This window comes from Salvia miltiorrhiza, chromosome 2, assembly GCF_028751815.1.
Source record: "Salvia miltiorrhiza cultivar Shanhuang (shh) chromosome 2, IMPLAD_Smil_shh, whole genome shotgun sequence".
NCBI lineage: Eukaryota > Viridiplantae > Streptophyta > Magnoliopsida > Lamiales > Lamiaceae > Salvia > Salvia miltiorrhiza.
This window is the reverse complement of record NC_080388.1, coordinates 12,003,767-12,019,799: the sequence shown is the minus strand read 5'-3', so window position 1 is coordinate 12,019,799 and position 16,033 is coordinate 12,003,767. Positions and strand designations below refer to the sequence as shown.

Genomic DNA, 16,033 nt, shown 5'->3' with positions numbered 1-16,033 from the left:
TTATCTGTCCTCTTTTTAGGAATCAACAACCAATATTTGACATGATAATTTTTAATCTTTAATTGGATTAAATGACTTGTAAGCATACATGATTATTTTTTAATCTTTAATTGGATTAAATGAGTCGAAAGAGTAAATTATTGCTGGTAATAAAAAAAATTAAGTCCAAACTATTTATTAAAAAAAAAAAGAAGCCCAAACTTACACAAACCAATATCCAATATTTTATAAAATTAATTACATTTAACTGACAACTCTTTTAGATTACAAACAAAAATAAATAAACAATAAGTTACCGTCGCTTCTTTCTCTTTTCTTATTTCTTCATCTGCATTGCTTTTTTCTTTTAGGTGATTCTATTCATAGCATCAATTGTACTCCATATAGCCTCTAATTTAACAAAATATTAAAATATTAATAAAAATACCATTTTATCCTTATAGCCTCTAATTAAAAAACTAATCCCCTTCCAGCCGTCTCTCTATACACGCTGCTGCAGATTTCTCTGCCGTCATCCCCAACCTCGCCTTTCATTCCATCATCCTCAATTGGTCCGCCGCCACCACCTCGACCCCCCTAATCCCCCTCAACTTATACTCTGCCGAGAAAATCATTCATCAATTGATGCCCTCATAGTCGCCGCCGCCCCGTCTAACTCGATCGCCGTAGGTCGCCAGCTCGGAGTAGTCGCGGTCGCCGACTCTTCTCCCCGCGGTTCTTGTATCGGTTGTAGCGCTTCACATATTGGAGTGATTTCTCAAACACCCGAGACATTTGATTCAACGGATCATTGGCCATCTGCTGAAGCTGCTCATATTTATGTTCAAGTATAAGGGAAACTTCACAATTCATAAGGCATTTGGCCTTCAAAAATTAATCGAGAATTTTGAGCTTAGCGGCGTTCTCCTCTTCTTCCACCAACATCTTCGATTTTCCTGGTAGTGGAGTGTTATTCGAGGTTGTTGATGAGTATTTTTTTTTTCAAGAGTCATCTTCTGAATTATTCGAAGAATCGTTCTCCCTCAGCCACATTTTTAATGTTTTTGTTGTCAATGGACGAATTCATCGTTTTTGGACGAAAAATGGAAGAATTTGTAATTAATCTCAACTTATTTTCTGTTCATATTTTGAGAGGCTACAACTGACGATGTTATATATAAATTAAACTGGAGTTATAAGGGCAAATTAATATTTTTAATATTTTATTCAGTTGGAGGCTAAGTGGAGTAAAATGGGGGCTATGAATAGAATCTCCCTTTTCTTTTCTTTTTCTTCATCAACACTGTTCTTTTCTTATAAAGACCATGTCTCAAATTAAAAAAATGGCCCAACTTTGATAAGTAAAATCAAGCCCAAACTAACAAATCTCTCTCTTTCTCTCTCATATACAATCGGTCTCCTCTCTCTCCTCGTATCTCTCATTCTCTCTCAATCTCACAGTCACAGATACGCACACACATCCCCCCACCGCTTCCTCCTCCGGCGAAGGGCGCCGCCCTCGACCACCGCCGCCAAAGGCATCTCCTCCGTCTCGCCTCTCGCTCCCTGTCTACCCCCTTCTAGCAGTCAGCGCGCACGGCAAGGCTGCACATGCAGCGCCGCCTCCGTCGCTACGCCGCCGCCGCAGTCACCATCTCCATTCCATCCACCTGTAATTTTCGGCCTTGCTACCTCTCGTTTTGCTACCCGAGGTTTTCTATCTCAATTTTATTCAATTACAATGCTAATTAAAAAAACCTAAAACTTGAAATCCTTAACACCCAAACTCCCTTCACTCCCTAATTGTTGTCGCTGCTGTGACCACCATCTCGCCGCCCCTCGCACCTTCAAAATCACAGGCCGTGACCACCATCTCGCTGCCGCGGCGAGTCTCTTCGCCAAGCCATGCGAGAAGAAGAACATTGAGGATTTCATCGTGAACATTGGATCCGGTGGTGGCGGTGCTGCCGTTGTAGTTGCTGCTCTCGTCGCAGTTGCGCTCCTACTGGCGGTGCTACAGGCGCCGCTGCAACTGCCCCTGCTGTCGAAGAAAAGAAGGTGCGCCCCTGTTCTCTTTTCGAAATTCTCGTACAAATTACATATTTTGTTTCTATTTTCTGCAAAAAAAAAAAAAAATTGCTTTTATTTCAATAAATTTTAGGTTTCTAAGTTATGTTCTTTCCCATTTGCACTATTTTGATGTGCAAATGATTTACAGAATCAGTTAAATACAAAAACAACAAAAATACAGAATCAGTTGATAAATACTGCAAAAATACAAAAATACAAAATCTTTGATGCCAACTTATTACAAAAATACATCTACAATCTATGTTTCCTATAAATCATGAATATATATATCTAAGAGTTTCATTCATGCTCTTTTTTGTTGCTGTTGCAGATCTGAGACAAATTGTGATTTTTGAAGTATCGACAAATTTCTTCAATTCGATCGAGTCAACGAAATTGCAAAATGCCGGTGAGAATGGTGGAGACTTCTTCTCCATCTGAAGTTCCAGGTGCTCAATCGAGTTTTTTTCCCATAATTTTTTTTGTCAGCTCTTCTTTCGCGCCTTTTTGTAGTGAATTGAGAAACCTTCTTTTATTTTAGTTGTGTGCGCGCGTTTGAAGAATGATGAGAGTTGACATGATAGGAGTAAATGTGAATTTTAAATTTATATGATACTCAGCATAAAAGTCTACTGTGATTTTGAAGGTGCAACTACTGGAAATACTATGATGCCCCAGCCCTGTACACTTTTAAGTGTTGGACAGGTAGCATCTGCTTTCCTTGAATATCTATGTTTCTTTTATTTGTGTATTTACTTGGCAGTAATTGGTTATGGAAGAGCTCACAATCACTAGCAGTTAGTGACTGGGAAGTGTAGAAACTATTTCCAAAGCTTTGTTGCACAATTGTGTATTAACATATCCATAAAAGAGAATTGGGATGAGAGATCACATTTTTAGAACTCCTTGTTTGATGTTTACCTAACTCTAGAAAAACTGAAGTTTGATTGAGCTAGCACTGTCTTGAGTCAAGAGATTAGGTGCAGCTCATGCAAGAGTTGATGTTTTTGCAATATATATAGTGATCATGAAGTGTATGAGATAAATGGGGTTAGGAAACACTGCGTCGTCTTTTGCTTATACCAGCTCAATCAAGTGCATGAGATAAATGGGGACAGGAGCTGTTCGTCTTTTGCATAAACCTTGTACTTCATCACAGGCTTTCTCGGGGACTCAGAATGTTTCGAGTCTACAGAAAGATGAAGCTTGGAGAGTGAATGTACGAATCCAGGGTTATGACCATGATCATGGATATCTATGTGGCACAATGGAAGCTCTGAATGTTCCCATGGCAGACACTCCAGTAAGAACCCAATCACTCAATTTAGTGGTTTCTCTTTGTAAGATGAGAAGATTTGCGACTATGCATATTATATCTCAGCTTTGAATTATGTTCTAACTGCTGACGGGCTGTTGTTTACTTATACTTGGTTATGGTTGTCTTAGGTTGTTACGTTTTGGGAGGGGGAGATTGTTGACACCAAGAACTATACATTCTACACTGGAAAGTGGGGAGCAACGTAAGTCATGTAATCCTTCTTGTTCACTGCAGACCCGAAAGTTCTAAGAGTTACAACAGTGGATTTATGTTTGAAAAACTATGTGCACAACTGTAACTGACTCGAACTTGGTGACTATGAACAGGCGAGAAGACGACATTAAGCACTGGACAAAATTTCCATCCTTTCCACCACTACTGGTAAGTATTATGTGCTTTTACTTTGATTAGAATTTACATAATCTTATCTATGTTCTCGTTTTGCAGCCCAAAGTGGAAGCTGATGGAGGGAAGTCTTTGGACTTGAGCAACTATCCTTATATATTCATGGTAATAGCGTTGATTCTGTACTTCCTCTCTTATTCGAATTTCATGATACTTTTCCCTAACTTCACCCTTTTCGATTTGGACAGAGGTGGAAGGAGCAACACTTTGTCAATGTTGGAACTGATTGTGGACTGACAATCGCTGGCTTCTACTATGTCTGCTTCTCCTGTAGTGATGGGTCTATCAATGGATTCTATTATGATCCTAACAGCAGGTAGCTTCCATGAATTTGCTTTATACATATTCACCGGCTTTCTTCATGTAAAATTGCAAGTCACATTTGTATAATGAGTGATTGATGTGGTAATCATATTATTTCGCAGCCCTTTTCAAAAGTTGGAACTGAAGTCGACTAATGTTGGAAGATCAGGATTCAGTTTCTCCACTTACGAGCTGCAGTAAATCGAGCGCGATAGAAGGTGCTGACATTATGCTTGTGCAAGTCTTGTTAGGAGGTAAATGTTCTCAATCATGGCAAAGTTGATTTGTGTACTAAAACATCGAGAAGCTCTTCTCGAGTTCATCGATATTTAGAAATTTTAGAAGAACATACATTATACATACATATATCAGTGAGTGAAATTTGATCTATCAAACACAGTAATGCCACAAAATTGCTCACTTATGCAGCTTCTCGGTTTGTCTCAAGACTTCCTAGTTAGATAGGTACAGAAGTTTTTGTTTTATTTTTTTCAATTTTGTAGCATTATATGCCGAGGATTTTCCAGCTGAGTTGCTTATGTGGGTCGAACGCCCTTCAGAAGTTTGGTGGTTGATGTTCGCAGTAAAATGATCCAATTGAAACTTGTCAACAATGATTAACTTTTGGGAAAATATCATATTTTGTAACTAACGGTTGATCATTTTTTTAAAAATAATGTCATTTTATTAATTTTTGACTAATTGATAATATTACAACATTCTTACAATAATATTGTGGTGCCTGAATTGGCCTTATATATAATTTCTACCACTTTCTGCTAATTCCAGAGGAGGTGGTAGCATCTCTCCTCAAAATACCTTCCCACAACACAATCTACACCCCCAATAGTCAATTCTTGAGGATGCGCAATGCCTCCCTTCATTGGAAATGTTATTAGTATTTAGTAGTAACACTTTTGTAAAAGAAACAAGGGTGAATAGCGTTAAAATTCATGTAGTTTCGTCCGTTTCGCATTTTTCCCATGACCTAAAAATTTCTCGTTAAAATCCATGAACTTAATCCCGAATATTAATTTTCCCATAAAATGCTGACATGGCAATCGAAAATCCACGTAGGCTAATTTTCCGGCGAAATGAACGACAATGTTTAATTCATAATATAAAACGTCGTTTTATATTTTCTTTGGGGATTAAATGAAATCAAATTGAAATTAGGGGGTTTTCACCAAAAAAATCCCCAAACCATTGTCAGGCATTGAAGACATAAAATTATCATGTCTTGCTCATCATCAATCAACTGTCACCCCGACGCTCGAATAGTATGTGGCCATGGCCATGGAATTGTGGTTTTCAATTCGTGATGAGGACAATGGACCCATCACTAGTCCTTTTCTCTCTCCCTATCTCCCTATACTAGGGTTTTTATACAGTATGGAAGACGTATAAGATAGTGTTGATCGCTGCTTTAAATTGTTGCAGAGTTTTTGGCGGATCCGTTCTCGTTTCCAACCCAACGGACGTCCGGGCGTCGGAGAATATGTTGGTGTTGCTCTGTAGTTCCTTCACGCGAGATTTTAAGATCAAGGGAAAAACGAGAATCGTGCCAAACTTCAGGGATTTTGATGCTATTAGGTTAGACGCAAAATGACGTCGTTTAGCTTCTAATTAAGCTACTCAGCATAAGTGTACCACGTTGGTGCCACGTCATCTAATTAATGGCCGGAAAACGTCACTAAGGGAAAAACGATAATTGGAGCAACGGTCATGAATTTTAACGAGAAATTTTTAGGTCATGGGAAAAATACGAAACGGGTGAAACTACATGGATTCTGACGCTATTTGCCCAAGAAACAATATACTCACATGGCCGTTTTGAAGAAGGAAACACAACTTTTGGCCACTAATTAAAAAAAATACAAAATCAGGTCATTTTTTCCATTTTAGAATTATTTTGCCCTTAATTAAGGCGGATCAAATTCGGGTTGGATTTGGGTTTGCGCGCGGGTTAACCATTATTCATATTTGAGGGTAATCCGACCACCCAATTTGTTATCCCTCAAAATAGAGGGGAAACAGAAGAAGGAGAATTCATTATTAATAATTCATTTTCATTGTTAAATCAAACACTTAATAAAAGTAATAGTTATTGGTATCATTCACTCTTTTATTTGATTACATGCCCTTTCCATTCATCTATTTGAACCAAAGGAGCGCTAAACCTATTCTTTCACCCACATAACACTATAATACATTTTGTATCTCATGAGATTTTAAAATCGCAAACAATCTGCGTGATATTTAATTATGGGGGAAATTTATATTTAACCTATAAAATAAATAATATATTCAATAGAGCCACAAGTATAAAATTATAGTAAAAGTAGCCATTTTGTAGTAAAAAGACAAACATATCCTCAATGGGGACCACAAATAATATAACTATAATATATTAAATAAATAATAAAGATTTTTGGTGGTTTGAAGGGATATTACTATTAAGAGGAGTTGGGTTTTTTATGATTTTGGTGTTTTACATAATTATCCTCCATTAATTACTTCCCTTAGATTAGGCTTAATTTTCGTTTATCTTCTTTATCAATAGTTGACTTTTTTTCCCTTTATTTCCGTTTTTTGGCTGTTTTAATTTTCTATTTTTTGTTTTCGAAAATTATTCTTATAAATCTTATAATAATTCGAATTTTATATTATTTTTTATTTCTGATTTTATTTATTTATTTGTTTCAAAATATTATCATTTATTTTTCGAAATTAAATTGTTTTTTTGAAATTAATATTTTTTTTTGAAGATTAATTTTCTTTTTCGACAATTATGTTTTAATATTTAAGTTTTTTCTGTTTCCTTATTTATCGTTTTTTTGTTGCCTTATTTTTCGGTTTTTTATTTCCTAAAATTATATAAATCATATATTTCGATGTCTATATGATTTTTTATTTATTTGTTTCAAAATATTATTATTGATTTGTTACCAATAATTTTGTGTTTCTTGTTAAAATAATTCTAGATTTATTTCCTGCTATTATTTTTTTCGAAATTAATATTTTTTTTGAAGATTAAATTATTTCTTTTCAAAATTTATGTTTTATTTATTTGTTTCCACATATTTAGGGATTCTTTTAAAAATAATCATAGCTTTGTTTTCATATATTATTTTTTTATTGTTTCGGAAATAATATTTTTTTCTAAAATTTTGTTTATTTATATTCGAAAATTATGTTTTTTTTAATAATTTTTTTATTTTTTGTTCGACAATTATGTTGTTTTCACTAATTTAGAGATTCTCCAAAAATCATCCTAGTTTTGTCTCCTCTAATTTAGAGATTATCTTTAAATAATCCTAGATTTGTTTTCACTAATTTAGAGATTCTTCTAAAATAATCCTAGATTTGTTTCCACGAATTTAGAGATTTTAATTCTCCTAAAAATAATCCTAAATTTGTTTCCACTAATTTAGAGATTCTAATTCTTCTAAAAATTTATAATGATCGATTAATTCAAAAATCGATCTAAAATCAAGCATCCCATTTGTCATACACAAGTTTTTAGTTGGTCCTTTTGAACAGTTACTAAATCTGATTTATATATTTCGTGTACTATTCGTATACTGAAGAAATAGGTTTTGTGTATGACTTCGTGTACTTGATATTAATAAATAATAACAGCTTTCGTGTACTGTTTCGTGTTTATGTTTATAGGTTTCGTACTGTTTCGTGTTTCTATTTACAGGTATTGTGTACTATTTTGTGCACTTGGGATAACCAGGTTTCGTGTACTATGTCGTGTATTGAAGAACATGTTCAAGTGTGCACGAGATATTGTACACGACCATAATCTTTTGAACACAACACTAGACACGAAATCAAATAACATACTTTTAAATGATTTGGCATCGATATGGATGTTAACATTTTCATTTTCATTGAGAATTATGCTTCAAATCTCAAAATAAACTTACTTAACACAATTTTATTGAATTCTCTATTAATTTAGTGAAACTTAAAACTTACAACTTTGTAAGAGAATGTACGTAACTATTAATGAAGTAACTTAAGATTTATACTAATAGTAAGTCATATTGTTGTTTTAAAGACATTCTTAGTAAAGATTATGAAAACTACTCAATTGGCTCAATGCATCAATTTATAATAATCGATCAATTAAAAAATCGATCTAAAATCAGTCATCCTATACGGTGCACGAGATTAGGGTACACGAATCCTTAGGGTACACGAATCACTGCACGAACCACTGCACTGCACGAATGATTCGTGTACCCTAATCTCGTGCACCGTATAAGATGCTTGATTTTAGATCGATTTTTGAATTGATCGATCATTATAAATTGGTACAATGAGCCAATTGAGTAGTTTTCATAATTTTTACTAAGAATGTCTTTAAAACAACAATATAACTTATTATTCGTATAAATCTTAAGTTACTTCATTAATATTTATGTACATTCTCTTACAAAGTTGTAAGTTTTAAGTTTTATATATACTAATTTAATAGAGAATTCAATAAAATCGTGTTAAGTAAGTTTATTTTGAGATTTGAAGCATAATTCTCAATGAAAATGAAAATCTTAACATCCATATCGATGCCAAATCATTTAAAAGTATGTTATTTGATTTCGTGTCTAGTGCCGTGTTCAAAATATCATAGTCGTGTACAATATCCCGTGCACACTTGAACATGTTCTTCAATACACGACATAGTACACGAAACCTGGTTATCCCAAGTGCACAAAATAGTACACAATACCTGTAAACAGATACACGAAACAGTACACGAAACCTATAAACATAAACACGAAACAGTACACGAAAGCTGTTATTATTTATTAATATCAAGTACACGAAGTCATACACAAAACTTATTTCTTCAGTACACGAATAGTACACGAAATCTATAAATTAGAACACAAAGACGTACACGAAACCTGACATCATCCATAGTTATCAAGTGCACGAAATTGTACACAAAACCTGGTTATTCAGTACACAAATAGTACACGATTACATAATTTAAGCACAATTTCATCCTACAACCAACAAAAGCTCCAATAATCCATCCATCCACAATTTAATCGTGTTTCTCCTGCTTAACACATGTCTTATTCTATCAATCCATGAGACATTAAACTCCAAATAGGATAGACTTGTCTTGTGACAATCGTATCCCATCTCATCTTATCCATATCTTAAACAATTTCTTTATACAAATCATTCTTCTCTCATCAAGACACTCCTCGTTTATTGAAAACTTAGAAATCAATAATTCTTAAATGACTTAACAATTATAATTTGAAAATCGTCTCACCACCATTTTACGAATTTCAATAATAATTATATATATATAGCATATAAATATATAATAATCATTTCTTTACTCCCATGCAAAGTTTACCATTCAAATAACTTTGCAAAATAAAATAAAATAAAAGATATATTTCATTTCCATGCTTACCTAGCCTCGTAAGCAAACGATGAATTCCGATCGTCTCCAACTCGTATGATTCCACGAGTTTCGCTTAATCGCCGAATATCTATAATTATAAATCATAGAAGGCTACCCGGCGTTTAACTTGGCGAACGACGAGAGTTCGCAAGAGCCTTTATTCACTTTAAAGTGAATAAACGAAGGAAAAGAGGGTTGTTTCCTTGAATTCTAGACTGTGAGGGCCGAAGAGAAAGAGTGAACGGTGTCCAGCGGCAAAAGGCCTGCTCTCTAGCCGTCGCAGGAGACGAGGCGATCGTGAGAGAGAGCAAGAACGAGATGAAACGTTCTTGAGATCGTTCACTAACGTCGTTTCGCCGGAGGATATTGCGGCTATTGGTTTGGGAGATGTAGAGAGTGTTTGAGCATTTCGATTGTTGGTGGTGGTAGCCTGTAGATAGGTGAAGGGCTACGCGTTCTCGGTTTGCAGCCTCGTGGCCGGTCGGCGACGAAATAAACCGGCAAAGAGGGCCCACTCGTGCTTCTGTTCTAATTTCAGCGAGAGAACATGGGGCTTTTCTCAGCGTTTCCCTTTCTGTTCCACGGATTTCTCGGCTGATTGTGCGAGGATGGCGACGACGACGGTGGCCGGCGGAGCTCTATTGGCGAGTTTGGAGTGGCGACGTGATTAAGCAGAACAGCTGCTATCCTGCTTTAACGGTTGCTGTTAAGATATGATCGGAGAGGGAGCTTGGAGCTGGAAAAGGAGGGAGGGGTGGTGGTGTTCCACGGTGATGGCGCGAATAGGCGAGGCGGCGGCGCGACGGGGGCGGCGCGCGGCTACTGCTCTCGTGTTCTGCTGACAGCAGCTGCTACGACTCCCAGCTCCTGCTGCTGCTCGGCTGCTGCTGTCTTGAAGGAGCTGCTGTTGTGCCGGCAAGAGGCGGCTGATGGTGATCGGCGAGTTCGACAGCAGCGGTGGAAGTTGGCGGCGGCGGCTGGAGCTTGGCGATGGAGAGAGTTTGAGCGAGAGAGAGCTGAGTGAGAGTGAGAGATAGAGGAACAAAATAAATTTGAAAGCACGAAAAAATCGAGAGAGAGAGATAGAGGAGAGGAGAGAGAGAGGGATTTGTGGGCCCCACTGAGGATATACTTGTCTTTTCACTAGAAAATGGCTACTTTTACTATAGTTTTATAGTTGTGGCTTTTTTTTAAATTGTTTTTATATTTTAGGCTACTAATATATATTAACACTTTAATTATTTATGATGTGGAGGTAATGTACATGTAGCTGGTCCCTTTCATGGTCCTCCAAAATACCTGTGTTAAAAATATAAAAAATCTGAATTCTGATAAAAGTGAGAAAACTGAAACTGGAAGATACTTTTTTCAGTATTTATCGAGCCACATAGACAAACGTATCCGATTGTCCGATTGAGCAGTTGAGGAAGCTGAAAAAAAATAGTAGTATCATTTTGGTTGCTTGTGGTCTTCTTAAAAGTACAAACCTCATGTGTACGAATTTAATGTTAAAATAATATCAAGATACTTATAGATATTACACACAAGTAAATAATGAGTCGTGACTCATGTACTTGATGAATTTGGTGTACCGCAGCATTAAATCATACTATAGTGATTTCTCTAAATAAAATATAAAAACATAAATGATACTCCTTGTGATGGCCAAAAAAGCTTTATTGAGCGAACTAATTAGTAGTTTGGGTAAGAATTCTCACAGATAGCTCATGGATTTCAAGCCACCAATGTATTTTAGGAAGAGTTAAAGATTTATTTTTTGGACACTCGTTAGCGGATATATATAGATTACAAATTTCTTAGTATACCAAATAATAATACAATAATAAAAGGCGAAAAGTTGATATACATGATCACTAAAAACAATAAACATTTGAATAAAAAAAGAAGATATCCATTTCTTTTTTCTCTTTTACTTTATATACATACCGTTAAACAATTGATATATCACCTACGGTTCTATTTTTTCCACGTAAATTGCAAATAGAGATATTTTAAGGAAAGTGGCCAGCCATTTTCCTTAAATAAAAAAAGGCCAAAAATAAAAGCACTATATCACGAAATATATTATCACAAATTCTTGCGTGCTCCCGGGTCAAATCTGACCCGGATTCGTAACGATAGAATATTTATTAAACGGCATAGAGCATTTACCAATTGAGCAATTAGCTCAGTTGGTTTGGATGCATTCCTATATTTTTGAGGTTGCGAGTTCGATTCTTATCCTTCAGCGCATTTCCACTTTCTTCTTCTTTACTTAATTTCTTTTCCTTCTTTACATAGTTTCTTTCTTAATTCAGTGCATTTCAACTTCTTATTCTTCTTTTTTTAGTTTCTTTTCCTTCTTTACATAGTTTCTTTCTTAGTTTCTTTTTAATTATGTATAACAATACTAATTCTATTATTAAATTATACTCCCTCCGTCCGTCAAAAGTATTCCACTTTGGCCGGGCACGGAGTTTAATAAAATGTGTGATGATATTGATGTAGTGGAGAAAGGGTCCCACCACTTTATGAGATGTGTGGTTGAGATTGAATTTGGGGTGGGTTTTTTGTAAATAAAGAGTGTTTGTAAGGATAAAATATAAAGGTGGATGGTGGGACCATGGCTTAAAAAGGAAAGTGGAATACTTTTTGCGCACGCCAAATATAGTAATTGTGGAATACTTTTGGCGGACGGAGGGAGTACTATTTAATCCTATAATGATACTATTGTTGTTAGTAAATTACACTATCTATATCATTAAATGATACTATTATATTTTTATTTGAATTACACTTTTAATTATGTATAACAATACTAATTCTATTATTAAATTATACTATTTAATCCTATAATGATACTATTGTTGTTAGTAAATTACACTATCTATATTATTTAATCTCCAGTTTTTCCTTTTGTTCTTGCTTCCCGAGAGAGAAAGGAAAGAAGTGTTTTTGCCTATGAGATGATTCGCTCGATAACAGGTGGAAAGGGAATGAAAGGCTGGAGCACGATGGAAAGGGAATGAAAGGTTGGAAAGGGAGTGAAAAGCTGGAAAGGGAGTGAAAAGCTGTAAAGGGGCCTCGGACGAACAAGTGCAACGGGCAAGTCTCGGCAGCTCTGGCGAGTGATTGCCAGCGCTGGCGGCCTTGCAAGCGATTGCCAGCTCTGGCGACGTAGGTGAGTGATTGCCAGCTCTGTCGGTCTTGCAAGCTTTGGCGGTCTTGTAAGCTCTGGCGGTCTTGTCAGCTCTGGCAGTGGAAATCTACTTTGGCGAGTGACCGGGTCAGATTTGACCCGGGAGCACGCAAGAATGCCTCATATAACATTTGAGCATGAAAAGATTGCTCACGATTGGGTTGTTTTCTTTTCTTATAAGATTCAAGATATATATGATATATCCTTGAACTAATCAAATACTTAAATTAAATATTTAAATAAATACAATTCAATACTTATACAAAGTACAATTCACATACAATCGATAAATTTGATATATATGTAGTATCGTAATATTAGTATACATATTGTGCGTTGGCAGCGCGTTGCGATGCATCGTACATTGAATATTTTATTTGTGAAGGTTTCAATACCAATGAGAATTCCAACAATATTTTAATTATTTAATATTAACTATTATGAAATTATAACGTAAAAATAGTAAAATGGAGTACCATACACTATTGTAGTGGTCATCGGTACAATTGATTGTCAGATGTGGAATGATTGTTAGCTCTGGAGACGTAGGCAGATTTGGAATGATTGTCAGCTCTGGAGACGTAGGCAAATCTGGAATGATTGTCAGCTCTAGCGCTCTGGCGGCCTTGGTCAGCCCTGGCGAGTGAGAAAGCTGAAGAGCCGCCCAAAGCAGAAGAACCAGCCCCAGCAGCAACTGAGCCGCCGAAGCCTGACCGGAAAAAGAAGCCCCGTCGTCATCGTCGTCGTCGTCGTCCATGTGTTGTACCAACTGCCATATATGATGTTTGTATATGTGATTGATTTGTTATTCTTTATTTAAGTGTCAAACTAGCTAGTCCTCAAATTTCTTTTGTATTCTTGTACTATTGTTTGCTTGAGATTGTATCTACAGTTTGGGATGTACACGAAAACTTTGTTGAATTTCATACCATTTCGAATTCGATACCACACGCTGTCTTAATTGATTTCTATAGACAACTCAAGTCTATTTGGATGATGCATGTTTCTGGTGTTATTCATCGTTGAGTAATGAATCCAGATATACATCACATTGATGTTTAGTAATGATAACTACTCCCTCCGTCCACGAAATGAGTACCCATATTTCCTTTTTCGTCCGTCCACGAAATGAGTACCCATATTTCCTTTTTCGTCCGTCCACGAAATGAATACCCATATTTCCTTTTTCGTCCGTCCATGAAATGAGTACCCCACACATCTCTTTAATTAATACACTCAAAAGTGTGACCCTTAAACTATTCACACTACACTCCATACATTTCTTAAAATCTGTGCCGTCCACAAATAGGTACTCATTTCGTGGATGGAAGGAGTATGTCTCAATATTGTCGGGGAAAGAGAAGTTAAATTTGAAATTATAACTCATAATTTAACTGACAAAAAAGGTAAAACACAAAGATTTCCTGCCCCGAAGCGCTGCTCTGCCCCCGCAAGCGTTGCTGTTGTTCCCGTGTGGAGGTTGTGTTGTTCGTCTGTCGACGGCTTCCGGCTTTTTCTCTTATTTTGGGGGCGTTGTTTTGGTTGCTGTTTTCTCGTTTACGTGTTTTGCTCCCTTTTGGGAGGGCTTGTTGTTTTTTCTTTTTCTTGAGCTCTCTTTTCTGAGGCTCAACCCCTTGTTTGCGCCTGTGCTTTCAAGGTTTTTTTAGATCTTCTTTTTTCAATAAAATTTCCATTTCAGCAGAGCAGTTTAGAGCAGAGCTGAGGATAACGAAGAATATACAACCTTGAAACATCAATTCACATGCTACTTGAGAACTCTTTGGGTTCAAGATTGGGCTGCATGACTTTCATCTCTGTCCGGGTTGGGATTCAACTCTGGAAATTGATCTATCATATTTGGGACTAGCCATGGACTGAAACGTTTAAGCTCAGTTGATTCAGCTCTGTCAGATACACAATAACCAAGAGAGGGGAATCAGAGAGGCTGGACGAAAAATGAGCTTGGTACTTTAATTTTGCAGTATGGGGGTTGAGGCCAACTCGGGAGATGGGTATACAACAGGGATGGGCAAGAATGGGGCAATTGGGGGTTGAGGCCGGGACAACCTTGCTCGAGATTTCTCGACGCATTGGGGAAATCGCCGGGACTTCAAAGTGGATTTCCAACCCTTCTTTCTTATAGCTTGCCCAGCTGTGGATTTCTTGAAGAGCAGGGATGTTAGCAAAGAGTATGAGGAACCTATATTTTCAGCGCTGCTCGTCACGGAGCTCAGAGGAAGGCGCATTTCAGCGCTGTTGGGTATCCTCACGTAGCAGCTTTACAGGTCTATCGGGTATTCTCGCGCAGCCCCGCCGATTCTTCACGTGCAGCAGGCTTCCAGCCCTGCCGGGTCCATTCATGCAGCGAGGCTTTTCAGCCCTGCTCGGGTGCATTTTCAGCCCCGCCGGGTCACTTCTTGACATCAACTTTTTCAGCCTTATTCGGGTGTCACGTTTCCAGCCTTGACCGGCTGCTCTGGGTGAACATCTCCAGCCCTGCTCGGGTGTATTTTCAGCCCCGGGTCACTTCTCAACATCAACTTTTTCAGCCCTATTCGGGTGTCACGTTTCCAACCCTGACTGGCTGCTCTGGATGAACATCTCCAGCCCTGCTCGTGTGCATTTTCAGCCCCGCCGGGTCACTTCTCAACATCAACTTTATCAGCCCTGTTCGGGTGTCACGTTTCCAGCCCTGCCGGGACACCTCTCGACACAGGCTTTTCAGCCCTCCCCGGGACGCATTTTTCAGCTCTGCCGGGTCTTCCCACGCAACAGGTTTTCAGCCCCGCCGGGTCACTTCTTGGCACCGGTTTTTCAGCCCTGCTCGGGTGCATTTTTAGCTCTTCCGGGTCATTTCTCGGGACCAAATTTTTCAGCCCTGCTTAGGGCTCCTCGGGGCACATTTCCAGCTCTGCCGGGTCTCTTTATGCCGCGGATTTTCAGCGCTGATCGAGACCTCTTGGGACCAGATTTTTCCAACCCTTCTCGGGCTCCTTGGGATGCATTTTCAGCTCTGTCGGGTCTCCCCACGCTGCAGTTTTTTCAGCCCTGCCGGGCCTTCTCGCGGGCCGATTTTTCATTGAGTATGTTGCAGCATTGACTGAAAAGAAGGGTGATTCTATTCACAGCCCCCATTTTACTCTATGTAGCCCCTTAATAATATAATAATTATAAATTTACTAATTTACCATTTAAAGTATAGCCCTTAAATGAAATATAATTATTTTCAATATTGAATATGCGTGTATAGCCCCAAGAAAGGCCATCTTCTTCTTCCTCAATCTATACAACTGCTTTCTTCTATTCCAGCGCAAGTCGCCGG

The 16,033-nt window shown here is 37.5% G+C and overlaps 1 protein-coding gene across 2 annotated transcripts; it reads left to right on the top strand.

Moving 5' to 3' along the window:
• The first annotated feature begins 1,280 nt into the window (after positions 1-1,280).
• LOC131011223 (uncharacterized) lies at positions 1,281-4,470 on the top strand. Of its 2 annotated transcripts, XM_057939011.1 has the most exons (10): positions 1,329-1,691; positions 1,839-2,037; positions 2,381-2,498; positions 2,696-2,754; positions 3,209-3,352; positions 3,496-3,569; positions 3,694-3,748; positions 3,815-3,877; positions 3,961-4,088; positions 4,198-4,470. In XM_057939011.1, exons 3-10 carry the CDS (start codon positions 2,453-2,455, stop codon positions 4,274-4,276), a joined length of 648 nt encoding a protein of 215 aa, XP_057794994.1. In that variant the 5' UTR covers positions 1,329-1,691; positions 1,839-2,037; positions 2,381-2,452; the 3' UTR covers positions 4,277-4,470. The 2 variants fall into 2 exon arrangements, with proteins under 2 accessions (XP_057794993.1, XP_057794994.1); XM_057939010.1 differs by having other exon boundaries at positions 1,281-2,037.
• The last annotated feature ends 11,563 nt before the right edge of the window (positions 4,471-16,033 follow it).